General features: G+C 34.6%; 1 protein-coding gene across 1 annotated transcript in view; it reads left to right on the top strand.

Moving 5' to 3' along the window:
* Dpyd (dihydropyrimidine dehydrogenase) overlaps positions 1-18,994 on the top strand; it is an 817,241-nt gene that overhangs the window by 184,862 nt on the left and 613,385 nt on the right. Inside the window, exon 5 of the mRNA XM_051185598.1 lies at positions 7,513-7,674. Within this exon, the coding sequence (XP_051041555.1) occupies positions 7,513-7,674 (162 nt within the window). The remainder of the gene's footprint in view (positions 1-7,512; positions 7,675-18,994) is intronic.

Genomic DNA, 18,994 nt, shown 5'->3' with positions numbered 1-18,994 from the left:
CCTATCTTGCTTTCCTATTGGCCAACAGTGCTTTATTCATTAACCAGTATGTGAAACATATTACCAGAATGACATCTCCCATTAACTGTTCACCATTGAAGGAAGTCAACATAGGAACTTAAGTAAGGCAGGAATCTAGAGGCAGGAGCTAATAGAGAAGCCACGGAGGAGTGCTGCTTACCAGCTTGTTCCTCATGGCTTGTACAGTCTGCTTTCTTATAGAAGCCAGTACCTCCATCCCAGGGGTGGCCCCACTTACAATGAACTGAACCATACCTCCCATCACCAACTAATTATGAAAATGCCCTACAGGCTGGCCTGCAGCACACTTTTTTTAAAAAAAAAATTAGAAACAATCTTATTTTACTTATCAATCCCAGTTCCCTCTCCCACCCATCCTCCCATATCCCCTACCAAACCCCCATCCCACCCCCTGTTCACTCCCCAGGGAGGGTGACCCCTTCCGTGGGAGATCATCAAAGTCTGTTATATCATTTTAGGGAGGGCCTAGGCCCTCCCATGTTTATCTAGGCTGAGAGAGTAGCCTTCCATGGAGAATGGCTACAACCCAATCTTATGGAACACTTTCTCAGTTGAGGCTCTCTTCTCTCAGATGACTCTACCTAGTATCAAGGTGACAGAAAACTTGCCAGCATACAGGTGTACACACACACACACACACACACACACACACACACACACACACACACACACAAATAAATCTTTAAACAATAATCAAGAGAGATTATTAAAAATTGTCATGTAATAATTAATGGGAAATTCACTTTGAAATATAAATTATAAAAGGAAGATTCATTAAAGTTATTCTTCACCCTTCACTAATTTCTCAGGTGAAAACATTATCATTTACTAGTAGACTATAGAGTATTTATCACTGCTACTTTTAGAATGCTTGCTGTTGTAAAATGTGTCTAAATTACATAATGATCATTAACTCTTACATCTTCATTTTACATTTATATTGGTGCTGTTAATTTGATATAAAAAGCCAGTCTATTTCATTCAATAATTTAAATAATGAATTATGCTAAATTGGTTTAAATACCAATGTATGTATGAAATAAACTAATCATGGTATTTGCCTTTTCATGTTTTTTACCAATGGATTTGTATAAAATTATTTCTTTCTAAATGTCTTATATAGTATAGTTTTTATTATTGTGGCCTTTCATTTTTATCACATATGCTATCATTATTTATGTTAGTTTGCAATTAAAAATTCTGAAGTACTTAATATTTATGTATTTTACACTAATATATTTAGTCTACATTAAAAATAAATAGCAGTCTATATTTGTTCTTAGTGTTATATTTGGTATGTTTTGGTCAAGAGAAAAATATATTGTTTAGAACTTTGACAAAATAATACAAAAGAAGGCTTATATCAGAAAATAAAAGATCATCATAAATAAATGTTTACAAATGCAATGATCTAAATACTTTCATACAAAGAAATATGTTGTAATTAGAAAATAAGGTATTTTCCAATTAAACTTTCTCTGAACATTGATCATTAGTGGGAAAAGGTCATTCTGGGCTGGCTATGTAGCTGAGCTCATAAAATTCTTATTAAGAAGCTTGAGGTCCTGGGTTTAATCCTAGAATCATATATTAAAGCTAGCACATAGGCTTGCAGTACTCTTTTGGTGAGTTGGAGACAGTCATATTCCCAAGCTACTCCTCTTTGTGCAACCTTGCCTTAAAAATCCTGTTAGTTAATATCTGAGCATGGATACTTAGGGTTGACCTCTGTCTTATAAACTCACAATTGGACACATTCATATGCACAAAGATGGGTTTTGAATATGAACAAAAGTATTATTCTGTTTAAGTAAAGCGAAGGCATAGCATCCATGCTGGTTCTTCATCATCTTGCCTGCTTAAGAAAAGATAGCTCACACTTCAAATAATTGTTAAGTTGCTTTCATCTACAAGTCTATTGAGTTGATTCCACTAATTCATGGGGAGGATGTGAAGCCCACTAAGTTAAGAAAATGAGACAAGATGCAAGAATTGTGAGGAACAGAAGTGACTTTTTTTTTATTAGATACATACTATATAAAGTATTTTGTGCCAATTTTCATATGCTCATGCCAATTTATGTGGCTTTTAAATGGATGGATTTTTTCCACCCTTAATAACATTTCTTTTTGCTTTCTTATTCTTTTCCTCACATGGGCTTCCTTTTATAGGCACTAAAATATTTAACTCATTGGATGAACATTTACAAAAGCTTTTGGGGGGAGAACATATCCATAAAGAAAAGTCTATTAAATTTATATAAGGGGCATCATTGTATATATGCCAAGTTTTAAAAATGCACTATATAACCTAAATAAATATATTTTGTTCTTTATTTATCAAGTCCTAAAAGAAATGATTGTGCTAGGCTTTTTACTCTTGAGCCACCAAGCAGCTCCCAAATCAGGATGTAGTACTTGTTTCTGGCTAGCTCTTTTAACTTGCATTAACCCTATTCTCTTTATTTACCTTTTACCTTGGGGTTCTTAGTCTTCTTTCCTTTTTGCATATCTTACTTTCATTGCTTCTTATGACTGCTGGCAGGTTGCTGCCTGTCTTTTTGCCCTGGGCATTTTCCTCGTTCTTTCCTTCTTCTCACATCTTTCTTCTCTTCTCAAGCCCAGATTTCTTTTCCTATTTATTCTCTCTGCCATAATAGTCCTACATATCCTTTTAATGCCTCGATATTGGCAATTTACATTTTTAATTAAAACAATCAGGTGCCTTTGGCAGGCACAATAAAAAAATGCAATACATCTTTACATAATTAAACAAATGCAGCATAAACAAAAGTAATACAGCTTTATGCACTTAGAGAAATAATCCACAGCATAAAAATGTAACACATATTTACAAGTTAAAATAATATTCGACAACAGTCATATGTATTATTGCATATTCCTCCAATGAAAGAGTTCTTGCGTGAGAGCACTCAAATTCAGGAGTATCTTCAGTGTCTCTGTGTGTGTGTGTGTGTGTGTGTGTGTGTGTGTGTGTGTGTGTACATGTGCATTTTAAAATGCATTTTTGTGTAATCATGTGTAACTGGGTGTATATGGGTCCATGTGTAAATATATATGTTTGTATTTGTATTTGTGCATGTATAAGTGTGTGTGTGTGTGTGTGTGTGTGTGTGTGTAGTAAGTTTTCATGTTTAACAACTCAAGGACAGAAAACAAAATTCCATAAGAATAGCATGTTAAGTACTTTATGATTTAGGTTGAACTGGGAACAGTTGATTAAATTTGTGTTCCTAAAATATCTAATTATATTGTATAAAATTTACCAAAGTTTAGCTATATATGAAGGTAGGACTGTCCTATCATATTTAACCTTTTGACTCTATAAGAATATATCATAAGAGTAAGGTTTTGTTTCTTTTATTTTTTATTTATTTATTTTTTTTAAGTTTTAACGATATTTCACTGTATAGCCCCGCTTGGATTTCCATTCACACTCCTGCCTCATCCTTCCAGGGGCTAAAATTGCAGTCATGTGTGATGACACCTGACTCTGAATGCAGGATCTCCATGTGCCCTGATCATATTGGCTCTGGAACCAGGGATATATATTTTTTTCCAAACATTATATATGTCTCAACTCTTTTGCCAAATGTATGAGACACAGGCTATACATTGAAGGATGATAACAGCTTTGTACAAAGTTACCCTTGTGTCCCTGTCTCCAGCATGTACTACTAAAGCCATTTCCTATTCAGTTAGTATGCATCCATGCATTAATTCTTATATAGCCAAAGCCAGGAATATAAGCAATGTTAATTCACCCTTCTTACACATGCAAACTTACTAAGGTTTAAGCACAAGTATTTTTTAAATACAGCAGATTGGAGTTTATCTTGGAAGGATGCTTCCATCTGTGAAGACTGTCATTGGAAAAAGGAAGAACACTTTAAAATAAATCCACCAGCTGTATTGATAATCTTGTAGTGATAGGAAGGCCTGGATATGGTAGGAATATTTGTTAAATTAGTTGTACCATATGACAGGAGAGCAGGTTTGACAAGCTTTGCAGTTCCTGATAATTACTTTGAAAACCATTAAATTTGTAGAGGAATGACATGTAATTTCAAACTCTAATTTTAAAGTAAAAACTAAAATATTAAAGTTACAATCATCTTAAAAATAACTAAAAGGCATATGTTGAGCTAAAGAATGTGCCGTTGAAATGCTTTGTACCAAAAAAAAAAAAAAAAAGATATACACTGGTAAACTTTTGTGTTGATTGAAAAGCAACCATCGTTTTTCTTTCAGAGTTTTGATCATAGAAGGTGTCTGTCACCTTGGGCTCTACAGAATACCCATTATACAAAACAACAACCAAACCAAACAAAACAAAACAATTTAGTAAAATTAACAAAAAACATCAAAATATTAAGGTTCTTATGGCATTGACAAAAAATTGGACCTAGAGAGGATAAATTTCTTGCATCCCTCTAAAATAGCCCTATACATTTTTTCTCTACATGAGGAAACAAACACAAAATGCTATAACTGATGGAATAAAATGAAGAAAGGGTTGAAGTGGTTTTTGTCCTCTAGTAGGAGTTTACCTAGGTGTTTGTGAAGTACCTTCTCCATTTAAATTTTCTAGCCTTTACTTTGAAAACATTTAAGGGTCAAATCTCCTTTGTAGAAAGAGGACTCTAGAATCTTCACACTTGCTGAAGAGACAGAATTGATATTGGACCTGAGGCCTGCAGAGAAGATTTGAATAGGTGCCCAATTCTTGAAAGGATTCTGAGTGGCTCTGCTAGGAATACTTAGATCCCCAAACACTGGAGAGAACTGGGCATCTTTAGAGTTTCCCAAGAAGGAAACTTCTTGTTTGTTTTGTTTGTTTTTTTCAAGACAGGGTTTTTCTGTGTAGCCCTGGTTGTACTGGAACTCTTTCTTGTTCTGTAGACTAGCCTGACCTCGAAATTAGGTATTCACCTGCCTACACCTTTGGAGTGCTGGAATTAAATATATGCCCCACCACCACCACCCTGCTAATGCACCACTCATCTTTCAGCAGAAACATATATTCACAGCTAAGCACTGAGCAGAACACCTGAAATCCAGTTGTAGAGAGGGAGGAGTGATGAGCAAAAAGGTCAAGATCATGCTAGGGAAACACAGAGACAGTCGACCTGAGCAAGTGGGGGCTCATGAATTCTATCTAGACTGATAGCTGGGGAACCTGAATAAGATCAAACTATTATCAGTTGGAAGGCTAGGGCAGTGTATGGGGCTGCTGGAAGTGGGACATGTATTTATCCCTAGTGCATGAATGGGCTTTGTGAATCCCAATCTCTCAGCCTAGATACAGGGAAAGGTTCTGGGTCTTGCCCAAAATGATGTGACAGACTTTAATGATTCCCCATTGGAGGATTCAACCTCTGTAAGGTGTGGATGGGTGTGGTATAGGGAGATGATGGGGAGAATGGGAGGACCAGAGGCAGAGAAAACTGGGATTGGTATGTAAAGTAAGATTGTTTTAATTTAAGTAAAAAAATAATGAAAAAAATAAAAAATAAGAACCATCTTTCTAGTTCTCTGATGCACACATTGATGGTTTCCTTTTTCTAGGTTGGCTCTGTGATCTCCCTGACATATCCTCTTTTCCAATTTTCTTCTTGAGAATTTTCATGTGATCTCTATAGTAATCTTTTATTCAGTCTTTAACACCTGAATCTTTCCATTAAAGAGCTTTAGTTAATCTGGAGGTGGTGCTGCACAACTTTATTTAATCCCAGAACTCAGGAGGCAGAGACAGGTAAATCTTTGTGAGTTAAAAGCCAGAATGGCCTACATATGGGATTTCAGGTCAGTCAGGCCTATATAGAGAAATGCTGGCTGCTCAGAAAACCAAGCAAAACAAAACACTTTAATATAATAGCTTACATTGCAAATCTAAACTTTATGTTGGCAACCAGTGTTCTCCATATTCTAGAGAAAGGATAGTTTTCAAGTGTGTCTTCTGATGTCCTTTCCTATAACTAGAATTCCAGCCAAATTGCAGAGTCATCACTTAAATGCCTACTGTCAACTTTCTGGAATATTTACCCACAGCAATTTTGAATGCTTCAGTTGCAGTTGTCTCCCACTATTAGCTATCATGTTAATGTATTCTAGATAGAGATTTCTTATGCTGCTCTTCAAGTATTTTGTATCTTTCAATTTCTTCGTTTGTCATTTTAAGAACTTAGGTTTTGATTTTCATAAAATTCTATTTCCCTTTTCCACTTTATTCTTTTTTTCAACTGTCATTGCTGAGAAACAATAGCCTATTCTACTTTAATGAAATTTTCTAATGAAAAGACTGTTACCTAAGAAGCTATGTACCAAAATCACCTAGTGTATTCAAACACCATGCATGTAGGGGATAGTGTTTTGTACAATTTCCAATGAGTGTGTGTGTGTGTGTATGTGTGTGTGTGTGTATTGTGTATAAATCAAAAACTGTGTTCTACCTAAATTGATACACTGAGATAACATTTTACAATGCCATGGGTAGTATCTTTTGGAATGCTTGTCTGCTAGTTGATATTGGTCAGCCAGTTACTTGATTTTATTCCTTGCATATCTTAATTATGATCTGAATTCGACACCATATTAATACTATATGTCTAGAATATATATATATATATACATACATACATACATACATACATACATACATATATCCTTTTTTGTCTTAGACACAGGTTTTTGAGAAGACAGGAAATTAGGCAAATATTTTTAAGCCTTTATTGATGCCCTTAAGATCATAGATTAACTTTTTTTTTGTTTTATTTAGTTCTAAATGATAACTCTTTACTTTTTCTTGGATTGCTATCAACATTCTCTTAGTCAATCTTTTCAACTTGTCAATGACCTATTTCTTTACATTACCATTTTTACTTAACTGCAGATATTTATTTTTGTTTGTTAATGTATCTGGAGTGTTGTTGATTGAGTTCTGGATACTTTCCACAGTGAAGATCAGAAGAAATCAATTGCCAAAGTGCTGGGGAAATAGTAAAATCACTCAACAAGAAAGCTGTGACACTACCACAAGAACAGCAGCCTTGATCTGTACACACATCTCTTATCCATTGTGTATGTGAGGGGGAGGGGTGTGCATGTGAGCGAACACATTTGTAAATTTAACATCTCTGTTAAAAACATAAAGAAGAAATTTGGAAAGATATACTGTCATGTATTGTGAACAATGGCCTTTTGAATGTGAAATTTCTGCAACTAAACAACTACTCATTCATTAACACACATGTATAAAATTCTCAATAAGGTATTCTACTTGTGTTGTGCAGGTTCTGGTGATGAGGTGTCAGAGCACATACATCTCATTTACCTCTCAATATCTGAAGCTTTAATACTGTTGCTTACCAGAAAAAATAAAATACCAGAATTTGTTATTGCAGGTACACTAAGTCATAATGCAAATTCTGTTTCTATTTTATCTCTGTAGAACTACTATGGTGCAGCTAAGCTGATTTTTTCTGACAACCCTCTTGGTCTTACTTGTGGAATGGTTTGCCCAACCTCTGACCTCTGTGTGGGAGGATGCAACTTGCATGCTGCAGAAGAGGGACCAATTAATATTGGTGGGCTGCAGCAGTTTGCTACTGAGGTATGTAACAGATATACTTGCATTATTTTTTTCTCCTACTACAAAGTCAGAAGCTCATAAAATAAGTGAAGCCCTTTGTATATGATGATACCCAACATTTTTGTGTGTGTTTGTGTGTGTGTGTGTGTGTGTGAATTACAAATGTGTTATTTGAAATTAGTATCTTTATATAAAACGGGTATAAAAATAAAAGTTTATAAAACCACATGTCAAATTAGTTGTAATCCCAGCAGGTTATTAAAATAACTTGGACCAAAAATATCTAAATTGGATGATCTGGAAATAGAATTTGTTCATTAACTTTACATTGAAGTGTAGCATGGAGACCCTATTAGGAAAAAAGGCTATATTCCTTAACTGATAATTTCCCCTGGAACTTGCTTTGATCTTTATGCCTAGAAATATATTTCAGCAGTACTTCATACTATTTTTTGAGTGATAGAGGTTAGGGAATTTTCAAAAAACCCTGAAATGGAATAATATTCTTTAACAACATTAAGAAGGTAATTAGATTATGTGAGCTTATAGATTGAAAGCTACTCTGTTATTTGAACAGAAAATGTTTAATGAAATGAAAGGTGGCTTTCTGTCATTTGTCACATAAACTTTGGTCCTGGCATTCTCTTTTATAAATCCTTTGTAAATGACTGATTCTCTGGGACATCTTTATGCTCTCTGGGGTCTCCTGTTTGAAGTGAACTAGCAAGTCAATTCTCATGTATCATTTAAATGATCAGCTTATTGGGAGGTTACAGTAAGATTTTATAATCTTGAGGGACTAGTTGGTTAGAAGACTAAATTAAATGTCTGTCTATGTTGGACTTTTAGTTAATGACTTACCTCTCTGGTTGTGTCAACTTAAACACAATGTGCTCTTTTCCTTTAGAGCCTTGGCCATAATATCCCTCTGCTTAAGTCACTCTTTGCCTTTAGTAATAAATCAGTGTTATTCCCTTCCTGCTTTCTGACAGGTTAATTCTGAGGAAAGACCCCTGGGAATAAGAAAATGGAAACAATTTGTGGTTGTGAGTTGATGCAATAAATTCTTGGATTTAATTTCTTTTCTTACCAAATTAAAAACTGCATTAGGCTTACCTGACCACTGGAAGGAATAATCTCTACAACCTTGGAAAATCCTTAGTTGATGGACGAGATTCATTTGGATTCCTTTCTACATTTCTTTGGGGAACCCATTACTTTGTCATTAAGCCAGGCTAAGCTTGCTCAAAATGCATCAGAGCAAATGAAGACCCATACAGTATGTACATGAGTTGAAGTGACATTCTTAAACAAAATGATTTGTTAGCAGTAGTTTGTCAGGGATCAGGACATGATTGTGAAAAGAATACAAAGCCTGTGGGATGTAGAGAGAATGAGGGAGATGGAGAATAAGAAAAAAGAATGGCAAGAGGAAAGAAGGAGGGAACAATTGGGGTGAGGAAGGGAAAGAAACAAAGAGACAGAGAGAAAGGGGGGGACATATATACATATTAAGACAGATAATTAGATAGATAGATATAGATGGATGAATTGATAGATGGATAGATGGAAAGATGGGGAGAGAAGAGAAAATATGAATGAATACGTGAATGACTTTCTATTCTTACTTGGCTTTAATAAGCTCCTACTTCACAGAGTACTTATTTAAAAGGACTTTTATATTGTCCTTCTTGCTATACAGAATTCATCAGAAATTCAATAAAAACCCAGTGTACACATATGTGGGCTCTTTGTGAGCTTTACATAATAAAGAGTTGAATGCTAACAAGGAGAACTTATAAATTCATCTTAAGTGAATAAAAAAAACATTACAAATGATGTGTCCTATTTTATTTCATTAATACTGTGTTTCATAACCAGATAGATAAAATATAGTGGTGAGAACTACATATAAGGGCTCCCAGTTAATTTTTAACCTTGTCCAGTTTTAAAAAGTCTGGTATTTATTATGTCAAATTGGAGATTACTTAAATGTTGTAGGATATTTGTACACTGTGTGAGTGTATATTGCTATGATTGGTTTCATAAAGAGATGAACAGCCAATAACTAGCTAGGCAGGAGGTATAGATAGGATTTCTGGTGAAAGGAAGAGGAGGAGGAATTGAGGGGCAGGAGATGCCAGAAGAAATCAAGAGAATAGGAAGTGTAAGGTAGAAGAGAGAAATGCCACGTGATAGAATGTAGGTTGATATAAATGGTTAATTTCTGGTAAAAATATCAAGTTAGGTACTGGCCTAAGTAATAGCCGGGCTTCATGGTTATGAAGTCTCCATGTCATTAATTGAGACCTGGCTGGCAGAACAGAGAAAGACTCATTACATGTAAATATAGCCACCTTTAAGTTATTACTTAGTTGCCAAAAAAATAAACTCTGAATACTTGTAAAAATATGTGATGGGCAAAATATTCTTTTTTTCCAATGACTAAACAATCGACATGGGATTTAACTCAATGTGAAACATAATGCTAATGATTTTATGTTTTGATTGATAAATAATGATTGATTTTGACCTTTTGAAAAATACAAATCAATATTTCTCTACCAAATTAAACAAAGGTTAGGAAAGCAAACTAAACAGAAAAAGAACATTTTTCAGAATTGCTTTTATTTTTGTAACTTATAAATGAATTTTAAAAAAATATCAGCTCTCTAGTCTTCTGTTATTGACTGTGTGTTCTGCTTTTTCATTCACACATAGTGTTTAATTCGGAAATATCAGCTAGGTGAGCCTGCAGGAAGAGTAGGAAGCCAGCTTCTGATATTATTCCTTCTTTTCAATTCTTTGCTGTTTTTGCATCTGCAGTGTGATGGCTTGACCTAAATCCAGATGCCTTCATGTATTTATGTAATGACAAATTTGAGTTCTTTTTTTTTTTTTGATTGTTTAAAATTAAATTTGAAACAATCTTGTTTTACTTATCAATCCAAGTTCCTGTATACTTCCCTCCTGTTCCCACCACCAACCACTATCCCATCCCCTTTCTGCTCCCCAGGGAGGGTGAGGCCTTCCATAGGAAGTCTTAAAAGTTTCTCATATCATTTGGAGGAGTGCCTAGGCCCTCCCCCATGTGTCTAGGCTGAGTGAGCATCCCTCTATGTGGAATGGGCTTCCAAAGTCCATTTGTATACTAGAGATAAATACTGATCCACTACCAGAGGCCCCATAGTTGACCTAACTGACACACACATTCAGGGGGACTCATGGACTTGAGTTTGATAGCTGAGAAGGCAGATGGGCTCATAATCATACTAGAATTCATTAAAAATATAGGCTCCATAAAATCTCTTGGCAGTATTGGTTTGGTGTGTCTGTAATCAAGTTCAGGGCAATTTATAATTTCTGTGAATAAACAAATCTTAATAAATGGAGTATATTATGTGTTTATTATACAACAGCAAACACAAACTATACAAACTCTGTGGCCATAGAAACATAGTAGTATTTCAGGCAGCAATGACTACCAATAATAGCTATTTCAGGGTGAACTGACAGAGAGGTATATATTCCACTAGGATTCTGAGAATAATACTTTAACTTTCAAATTTTCTGTGACTTGCGTGGTAGGTAATTAGACCATGCTAGAGTAAAGAATAGACAGGTGAAATCCAGACAGACATGGTGTTCTTATGGCAGTACATTCATTTTCTACATTCAAAATCTTGGTATCTAACAAACCATGTGATCCAGATGTTTGGAATTTTGGGCATGAGACAATGAAGGGCCATAGTGATTGATATAATAGTTAATATTAAACAAGTTCACTAATGCAGTGTTGTGTATGGGTGAAGAAGCCCTGAAATGACCTCAAATTGTGTGTTATCTCCCTTCTATTTATACCTAGCAGAAGACTCCATGAAAATAACAAACTTCCACAAATGTAAACCCCCCTAGGAGCACTAGAGATTCAAATTCTTTCCAGTATTTTGAAATTTATTCTTTAGCCTAGAAAACTTTTCTAGTTGATGATAACAGGCTTGATATTAATCCAGGTTTTCTGGGGTCAAGCAACATCTACCGAGCCTGGTGACTCAGAATAAAAGCCTTATCTGTTCCAATCACCATACCTCACAACTCCTTCAACTCTTGCTGGATAGGTAGTGATCATATTAAAATTGAAATGGATTCATTAAGACCAATACACCCATTCAAGTCATTTTGCTTTTTTTGATGAATGTTTGTGTGTTACTAAAAAAGCTTTCTTCAACACACACACACACAACACTCATGCACGAACACACACACACACACACACACACACACACACAAATGCATGCACACACACACACACACACACACACACACACACAAACACAAACACACCTCACAAAATTTTGGGTGTCTTATCCTAAAAGTAACACAAATATTTAAATAAAATTCCAGTGCAAATACTTGGCATGGGTCTTATATAATGAAGTTTGCCAAACTTCTAGTTTCTCTATCTTTTTATTTTAATTTGAAACCCTGAGGTCTGATTTTGTGATTGCTGAGTATATTCATGAGAAAATTTAGCACATTGATGACATAGTTTGGCAAACTAAGGAATAAAATATACTAGTTCATGATCTAATTTAAAACTAAGATAAGCTATTATGATCATAATGCCTATGACCAATACCTTGTTCAGATAATTTAAAAATCAGCTTTGGGTTAAAGAATAGTCCTTAGATTATTAAGATTACAAACTTACATTATTATTCCAAACTTCCATTATTTTTAATCAAATTTCTCTAAACTACTCCTGTCTAAAACAGTGTGGTTAGTAGCTGTGAACTCATCTAACAATGTGAATTATTTCTAGAATAAGATGGATATGAAAATAGTATGTAGTAATACAGTCAGTAAAGTTGACTCTAGTGAAATGGAACATTTGGAATCTAAGTAAGAAATATCTTTTAGGAAATCATTTGCATTTGTTCCTTTCATTTCAATGTAAAAATCTCTAGAATGAACTAATGTTATTATTGATATCACTACACTAGTAACATTATTCATCTAAATCCTTTGGAAATCTGTAGGCATACTCAATGTATACATGACAACTAATGACAAAGCTCTATAAATGAATAAGGCTATCTGAGTTCCAGGACAATATTTAGTTTGTTGTAAAGTGGTACATTAGAATTCATAACTTCAAAATATAAAGTAAGGGGGTTATGACTTGGAGTCCTATTATAATAAAGCTGACCAGGATTTCATGATGAAATTTTATTCTAAATGTATTTCTTTTATTCCTCTTCTGGCTCTCGTTTCCTCCCCACCACCCATCTCCTATCCACACTTTAGAAAGGGCTAGGCCTCCCTTGGAGTCAACATAGCCTGCCACATTGAGGCATGACCAAACCCCTCCCCACTTATGCATCAAGGCAGTGGGACCAAGATCTATCTCCAATGCATGAGCTTGTTTTTTGGAACCCAATCCCTAAATTTATTTTTTTAACTGAAGTATAGACATACTCTTTAAGAGTACTTATGTTTTAAAATTATGAATTTTAATTGGACTGAATCTTTACTTAAAAGAAGTATATGTTTCCAAAGACATATTAGTTGAATATTTCTATTGTGTAGAACAAAATATGATGTCAATATGACTTCTTTGCATCAGACACACTATGAATTAAATTCAGACCATTCATTTTACACTGAAGGATAGCAACAAAATTAATGAATTTAATATATATACAAAATATAAAGCAGAATTTAAGAGGGATGGGAGTGTGACTTGGAGACAGAAGTGACATAGAAACATTTAGCTCTAAGATGGAACTTGGCTTACTCTGGACTAGTGTTATCATAAGCACTCAGAGATGCTGAGACAGCTGGCTGACATTGGTCTACGTACCAAAAACATCAGAGGTGATAAAGAACTGGATTCACATGTCTCTATTAGAAAGTTTTAAGGATTGACCAGGCATGCTGTCACTTGTCTGTAATCACAGCACTTTGGAGACTAAGGCTGAGAGTTCTGTGAGTTTGAGGCTAGCTTGAGAAACAAAGCAAGACTCCATTTTAAAAGATCAATGAAATAAAATAAGTAAAAAGAAGAACTTAGAATTAGGAGAAGCTACACTGGCTACATAAATAAAACTTGATAAAGAAGCACAAAGGGCTTGGGTATGTAGCTGTCAGGACAGAAATTTGCTTCTGCAGTGCCAAGATAAAAGTCTAGCATATAATTTTGAAGGCAGTTTGACATTCACCATTTGGAAGGGCTGCTAAGAGTCTTTCTTTAAGGTGATGGAAATAAATTGAATGAAAAACATAGAACCATCAAAATATGGTGAATATAATGATTAACTGTAAGATAGTGAAGAACTCATTTTCATATCTTAAAATTAACATTGACACACGGATTTATATAATACATAAAATAATATTATTGATGAAAGTTGAAGATAAAACAATCTTATTAAGGATATAATACTCATAAGTGTATAGACACATCATAACATAGCCTTATACAAAATTAATAAGGATAATTTGAATAAAAAATTATGTAGAATATAGAAATCTATCCAGGCAATGAGGTACTCACATGTAATCTCAGTAGTGATGAAACAGATGCAGAAAGATCATGAGTTTGACAGCAGTTTGAGTTAATAGTGAGAGCCCATTTTTTAAACAGGATAATGTTATGCTAATGAAAAGTGTTTTGAACAGAGAAGGCAGATAGATAGATAGAAAGATAGATAGAGTTGATAGATAATGTTTATTTGGGCATATAGAAGAAGAAGGATGGCAGATGTGTGGAATAATATAAAACTATACAAAGTAACAAACCACAACATATAACCAGATGTCAAGGTGATCCACAAACAATAAGTTTTTAAAAATAGTTTAATGTAGAATTCTCTGGAAAACAATTTACAAGTCCATTCCTATTTATATACCTTCCAATATCTAGATTTTTTTATCATATTAATCTTGGTTATAAAGATTTATTGGCCTTGTTACTAATCATTATTTTTCATGGCAAAAATTGTACATACAGACCTATTCTGGACAATGTATAGAATAAAGGAACATCTTTGCAATTCATCATTTCAGTCCATTCACAGTCTACTTTTTACCATCTTGTTTCCAAGAAAGAAAAGCATTCACTGCATGGGTTCTGTCGTCTAATGTCCAAGAATCTATGTTTAGATTCTAAGGATCTTGTGACAGACAAAATAGAAAGAAAGTAAAATCAGCAATTTCAGTCAAGTACTGATAGAGAAGGATAGAGTGCTGTTAGGATAAGTATTACAGAAGACCTCCTATAGGGAGGAAATGAAATTTTAGCTAGATTCCAAAAGGTATTTATCCAAATACACAGACTCAGAAATATAGGGCAGGAGAGATGGAACAATGGCTAAGATAATGCAATGATCTAGCAAAATTTGAGTTAATTTTCCAGCATATAAACCAGGTGGCTCACAACTGCATGTAATTCCAGTTCCAGGAACCCTAAACTCCATAGGAACCTGAATTCATGCATGCACTTACTTTCCATCCATGTACTCCACCAAAAATAAAATAAGTAATTTTATAAAAACTCTTTGGGAAAACTCAAACTATAAGCAAACCTCATTGCATAGAATATTGATTTCTATGAACCTACATTTGACTTTTTGTTTGAGTGTAAATGAAATTGCTTATCACCAAAGTATCGATATAAACATTTTCAAATTGTATTGTAAAATTTAACAATGTAATTAAATTGTTAAGATTCACATCTCAAATGTAATATTGAACTTTAGTAATAAATATGCAGATTATCAATTAAGAATTGTGGCTCTGCCCTCATCTAGTAGCTGATGGAAACAAGCTGACACCCACAGCTGAACACTGAGCTGAACTTCTAGAATCCAGTTTCAGAGAGGAAGGAGAAAAGGGGCCAAGACCAGGCTACAGAAACCCACAGAGACAGCTGACCTGAACAAGGGGGAGATCATGGACCCTCCAGACTGATAGCTTGTAAACCAGCATTGGATCGACTCAGACCCCTTGAACATAGGTCTCAGTTAGAAGGCCCGGGCAGTTTAAGGGGCCTCTGACATTGAAACTAGGATGTATCCCTGGTGCATGAAAGGAATTTGGGAGCACATTTCCCATGAGGGACACTCTTTTAGCCTAGAGGCAGGAGGGAGGGCCTAGACCCTAAGCCAAATGACAGATTTTGATGATCTTTCCTGGAAGACTTTACTCTCCCTGTGGAGTGGGGGAGGGGATGGAATGGGAGGCGGTCGGGGGACATGGGACAGAGGGAGGGAACTAGAATAGATATGTAAAATAAGAAAAATTATGTGTGTGTGTGTGTGTGTGTGTGTGTGTGTGTGTGTGTGAATTGTGGCTCTGAGTTGAAGTCTTCATAGGCAAAATTGTCAGAGCGTGTTATAAAAGTCAACGTTAACCTATGAAGTTAAATCAATGACTTATTTGCTTCTCATAATAAATTACTGCAGGAATTTTTATTCATTTAGTGTTAGAGCTGATATGGAGATAAGTGAAGTACTTTTCAAGATACTATGTACCTCTTATTTTAGGCTATGGCTTGGGTATCAAATTTTCCTCTTAGGCAGGTTTACATTTCTACATCCTTGAAAGGTACCATTTGTAAACCCTGCACCAGATGGGTTGCACGGTAGCCGTTCTGCATCTAATTCTTCTAGCCACAGAGCTTTTACTTTGTGTTTCAATGTTTTTATTTATATCCATGTTAGTCAGAGTGACCACTATAGTATTTACTAAACTGTAGAGAAAACAAATACAATGATTATTCTCCTTCCCACTGGTTCCTATATTTAGCATAACAGCAATATTTCTCTGTAAGGTTTACTTTTAACATTAAATTGATGAAATAAAATCTTAACTAATTAGGAACACAAAGATGACATTGATAACCCAGCATCCCATGACATGAAAGTTTTTCTCATTTCTAATGTTCACAGGAATTACAGGTTGTCCATTTGATGTTCTCAGTTTAATTGTTGTGAAGAAAACTGCTTGCCAACCATCCAAGTTTACTTCTTTTCAAAGCATGGATGTAGGGAACAGTTTTTTTTTTTAGTGTTTCCTTAGATACCATTTACAAAAGAAAGCAAGTTACAGAGAAAATACTGTAGAATCTTCTAAATGACTTGCAATTTAAGGCAACCAATTTTTGAATATAATTTCCATCTTGTTTTATTCAAATGCAAAGCTATAGCCACACTGCATTCCAGCAAAAGGAAACATGTGCTGTTTTCATTATGTTTCTATTAGACAAGTACTTTTTGAAATATTATTCCTTCAAAAATTCCAAGAATTATTCTTATTCTGTAGTATAATGGGAATAAAAATTTGCTAAACCTAAAGTCTCAAGGGAGGATTTTGGAATGCAGATCATCATTATAGGTCATTTTTCAAGCACTTTGTTCCAAAATTTCTCAGACTTTTTAATTTTTGGCTTTCTCTGTGGTCTACGTCTGCTACTGTTTGGTTAATAAGAACAAATAAAAGAATTGAGGAACAATTACAGCTATTGAACACTCTTGTATTTTCATTATGTACACTTTCCAAAGAATAGACACAAATGAGTTATCCTCAAATTAGAATTAGTAAATATCTTTGCATTAAGATAGTCTTCTCTTTTCCATTTATACAGTGGTAGAAAAGCATAATATCACTAGCAAGTATAAAGAGGGTTGTGGTAAGTCCCATGAATTCTTGTTGCCACATGTCACTTCCCATTATAGAATTAGGATACTCAATTCCCTGTTTTGAAATAATGACATAGAGTAAATTTCCTAATGCTCTTAATAGCTACCTGAAGTGATGAACCAAAGGTTCTTTCCACACAGGTAAAAGACCAGTAACTAAAGAGTGTTTACTCCAGGAAATGTATTTGATTCCCCGAAAGAACATTTGCTGTGAAGTTTGTCCTTCTTTCTCACTGAAGTACTGATATTTTTCCTTTGTGACTTAAGGATTTATAGAAGTATCCACTGTAGCCCAAGAAGGTTTAAATTCAACAAATTTAATAATAATGTTGAATGCTTATTTGTGGTAGCTTTTGTTCTTGCCATGAAATTAAAGCTGCCCTAACCCCAGCACATTCAGTCCTGAAGAAAGGCATCAGGACACAGCCATGCTCTTCACAAGTCATAATTCCACATGCATTTTGGGCCTAACAGTGAAACAGGAAACTCTGTTGATTTGGGATTATCACAAAATAGAACATTCTAATAATCTTGGTGTTGTCAGTGGCATATGTATATATGTATGTATGCATGTATGTGTATGTATGTATGTGTATGTATATGCGTATGTTTATATGTATATGTATATCATCAAAGGTGCAATATTGAGAATTTTAACTTTGTCAGCATTAGAAATGTTTTCTTGACAAGAACTTGAAAATGCAAAAACATACTACAATGCAGTGGACACATCTGATAAAAAGCTGCCAGTCCAAAAGTATACCACGAATCCTTAAAACTCACACTTCAAATGTAAACTGGTCCAAAGGCCTGGCCACAGATCTTAAGATAGACATTGGTGGTAATGAGATGAGAATGATGCTTCTCATCAGACATGGTCAGGAAAATGAAGATGAGTGCAACCTAATACCAGTACATTTATTGACCTGATATCTCAGTCTATTCAGCCCCAACAATCAGCAAGGTTGAGGTTGCAAATACAGATTTTCCCATGTTGGATCCTGGAAAGTCCTACATCAAAATACTTGGTATATTGCTGATGGTAGTCTATTTCTCTGTTTCCTCCTGTGTAGAAGGTGCTTTTATTTGATTTTGTTTTTTAATGAATCCAATTCATCAGGTTGCCAATGACCTTCTCTTCCAGAACCCTCATCACCTGAACACATCCTGCAATCTCTACTTTCTGACACTGCAAACTAGGTTCCAACATCTTATTTAAAGACACACATTTAAATTATACAATACCAAAAAACAAAATGCAGAATACTAACACTACCAATTGCCGACTGGATGTAGAGCAACAGCAATACACGTAATTTCAAATATAAAATAAATTGGTAGTTTCTTACATACTTATGCAAAGCCTATAGTTTCAATGAATTAATCGAAATAATTATTCTGGTTAATCACTTCTATGTTAGGCATTTGAGTTAAAATATACTCTATCTCAGAACGTGACCATTATTTGTTGTGTGACCAATCTCTTTTTGTGAGTATTATATGCACTGAAGTAATTAATTTAATCTTCATAATACTGTTATGTGATTCTATTAGCTCTGTTTGAAGTTAAATAGACTGAGAATGAACTATGTCAAAGGACTTCTTCGAAACCCTGTACCAAGAGAATGATGCATGTAAAG

This window comes from Phodopus roborovskii, unplaced genomic scaffold (assembly GCF_943737965.1).
Source record: "Phodopus roborovskii unplaced genomic scaffold, PHOROB, whole genome shotgun sequence".
Classification (NCBI taxonomy): Eukaryota; Metazoa; Chordata; class Mammalia; order Rodentia; family Cricetidae; genus Phodopus; species Phodopus roborovskii.
This window is presented reverse-complemented; position numbering and strand designations above follow the sequence as displayed.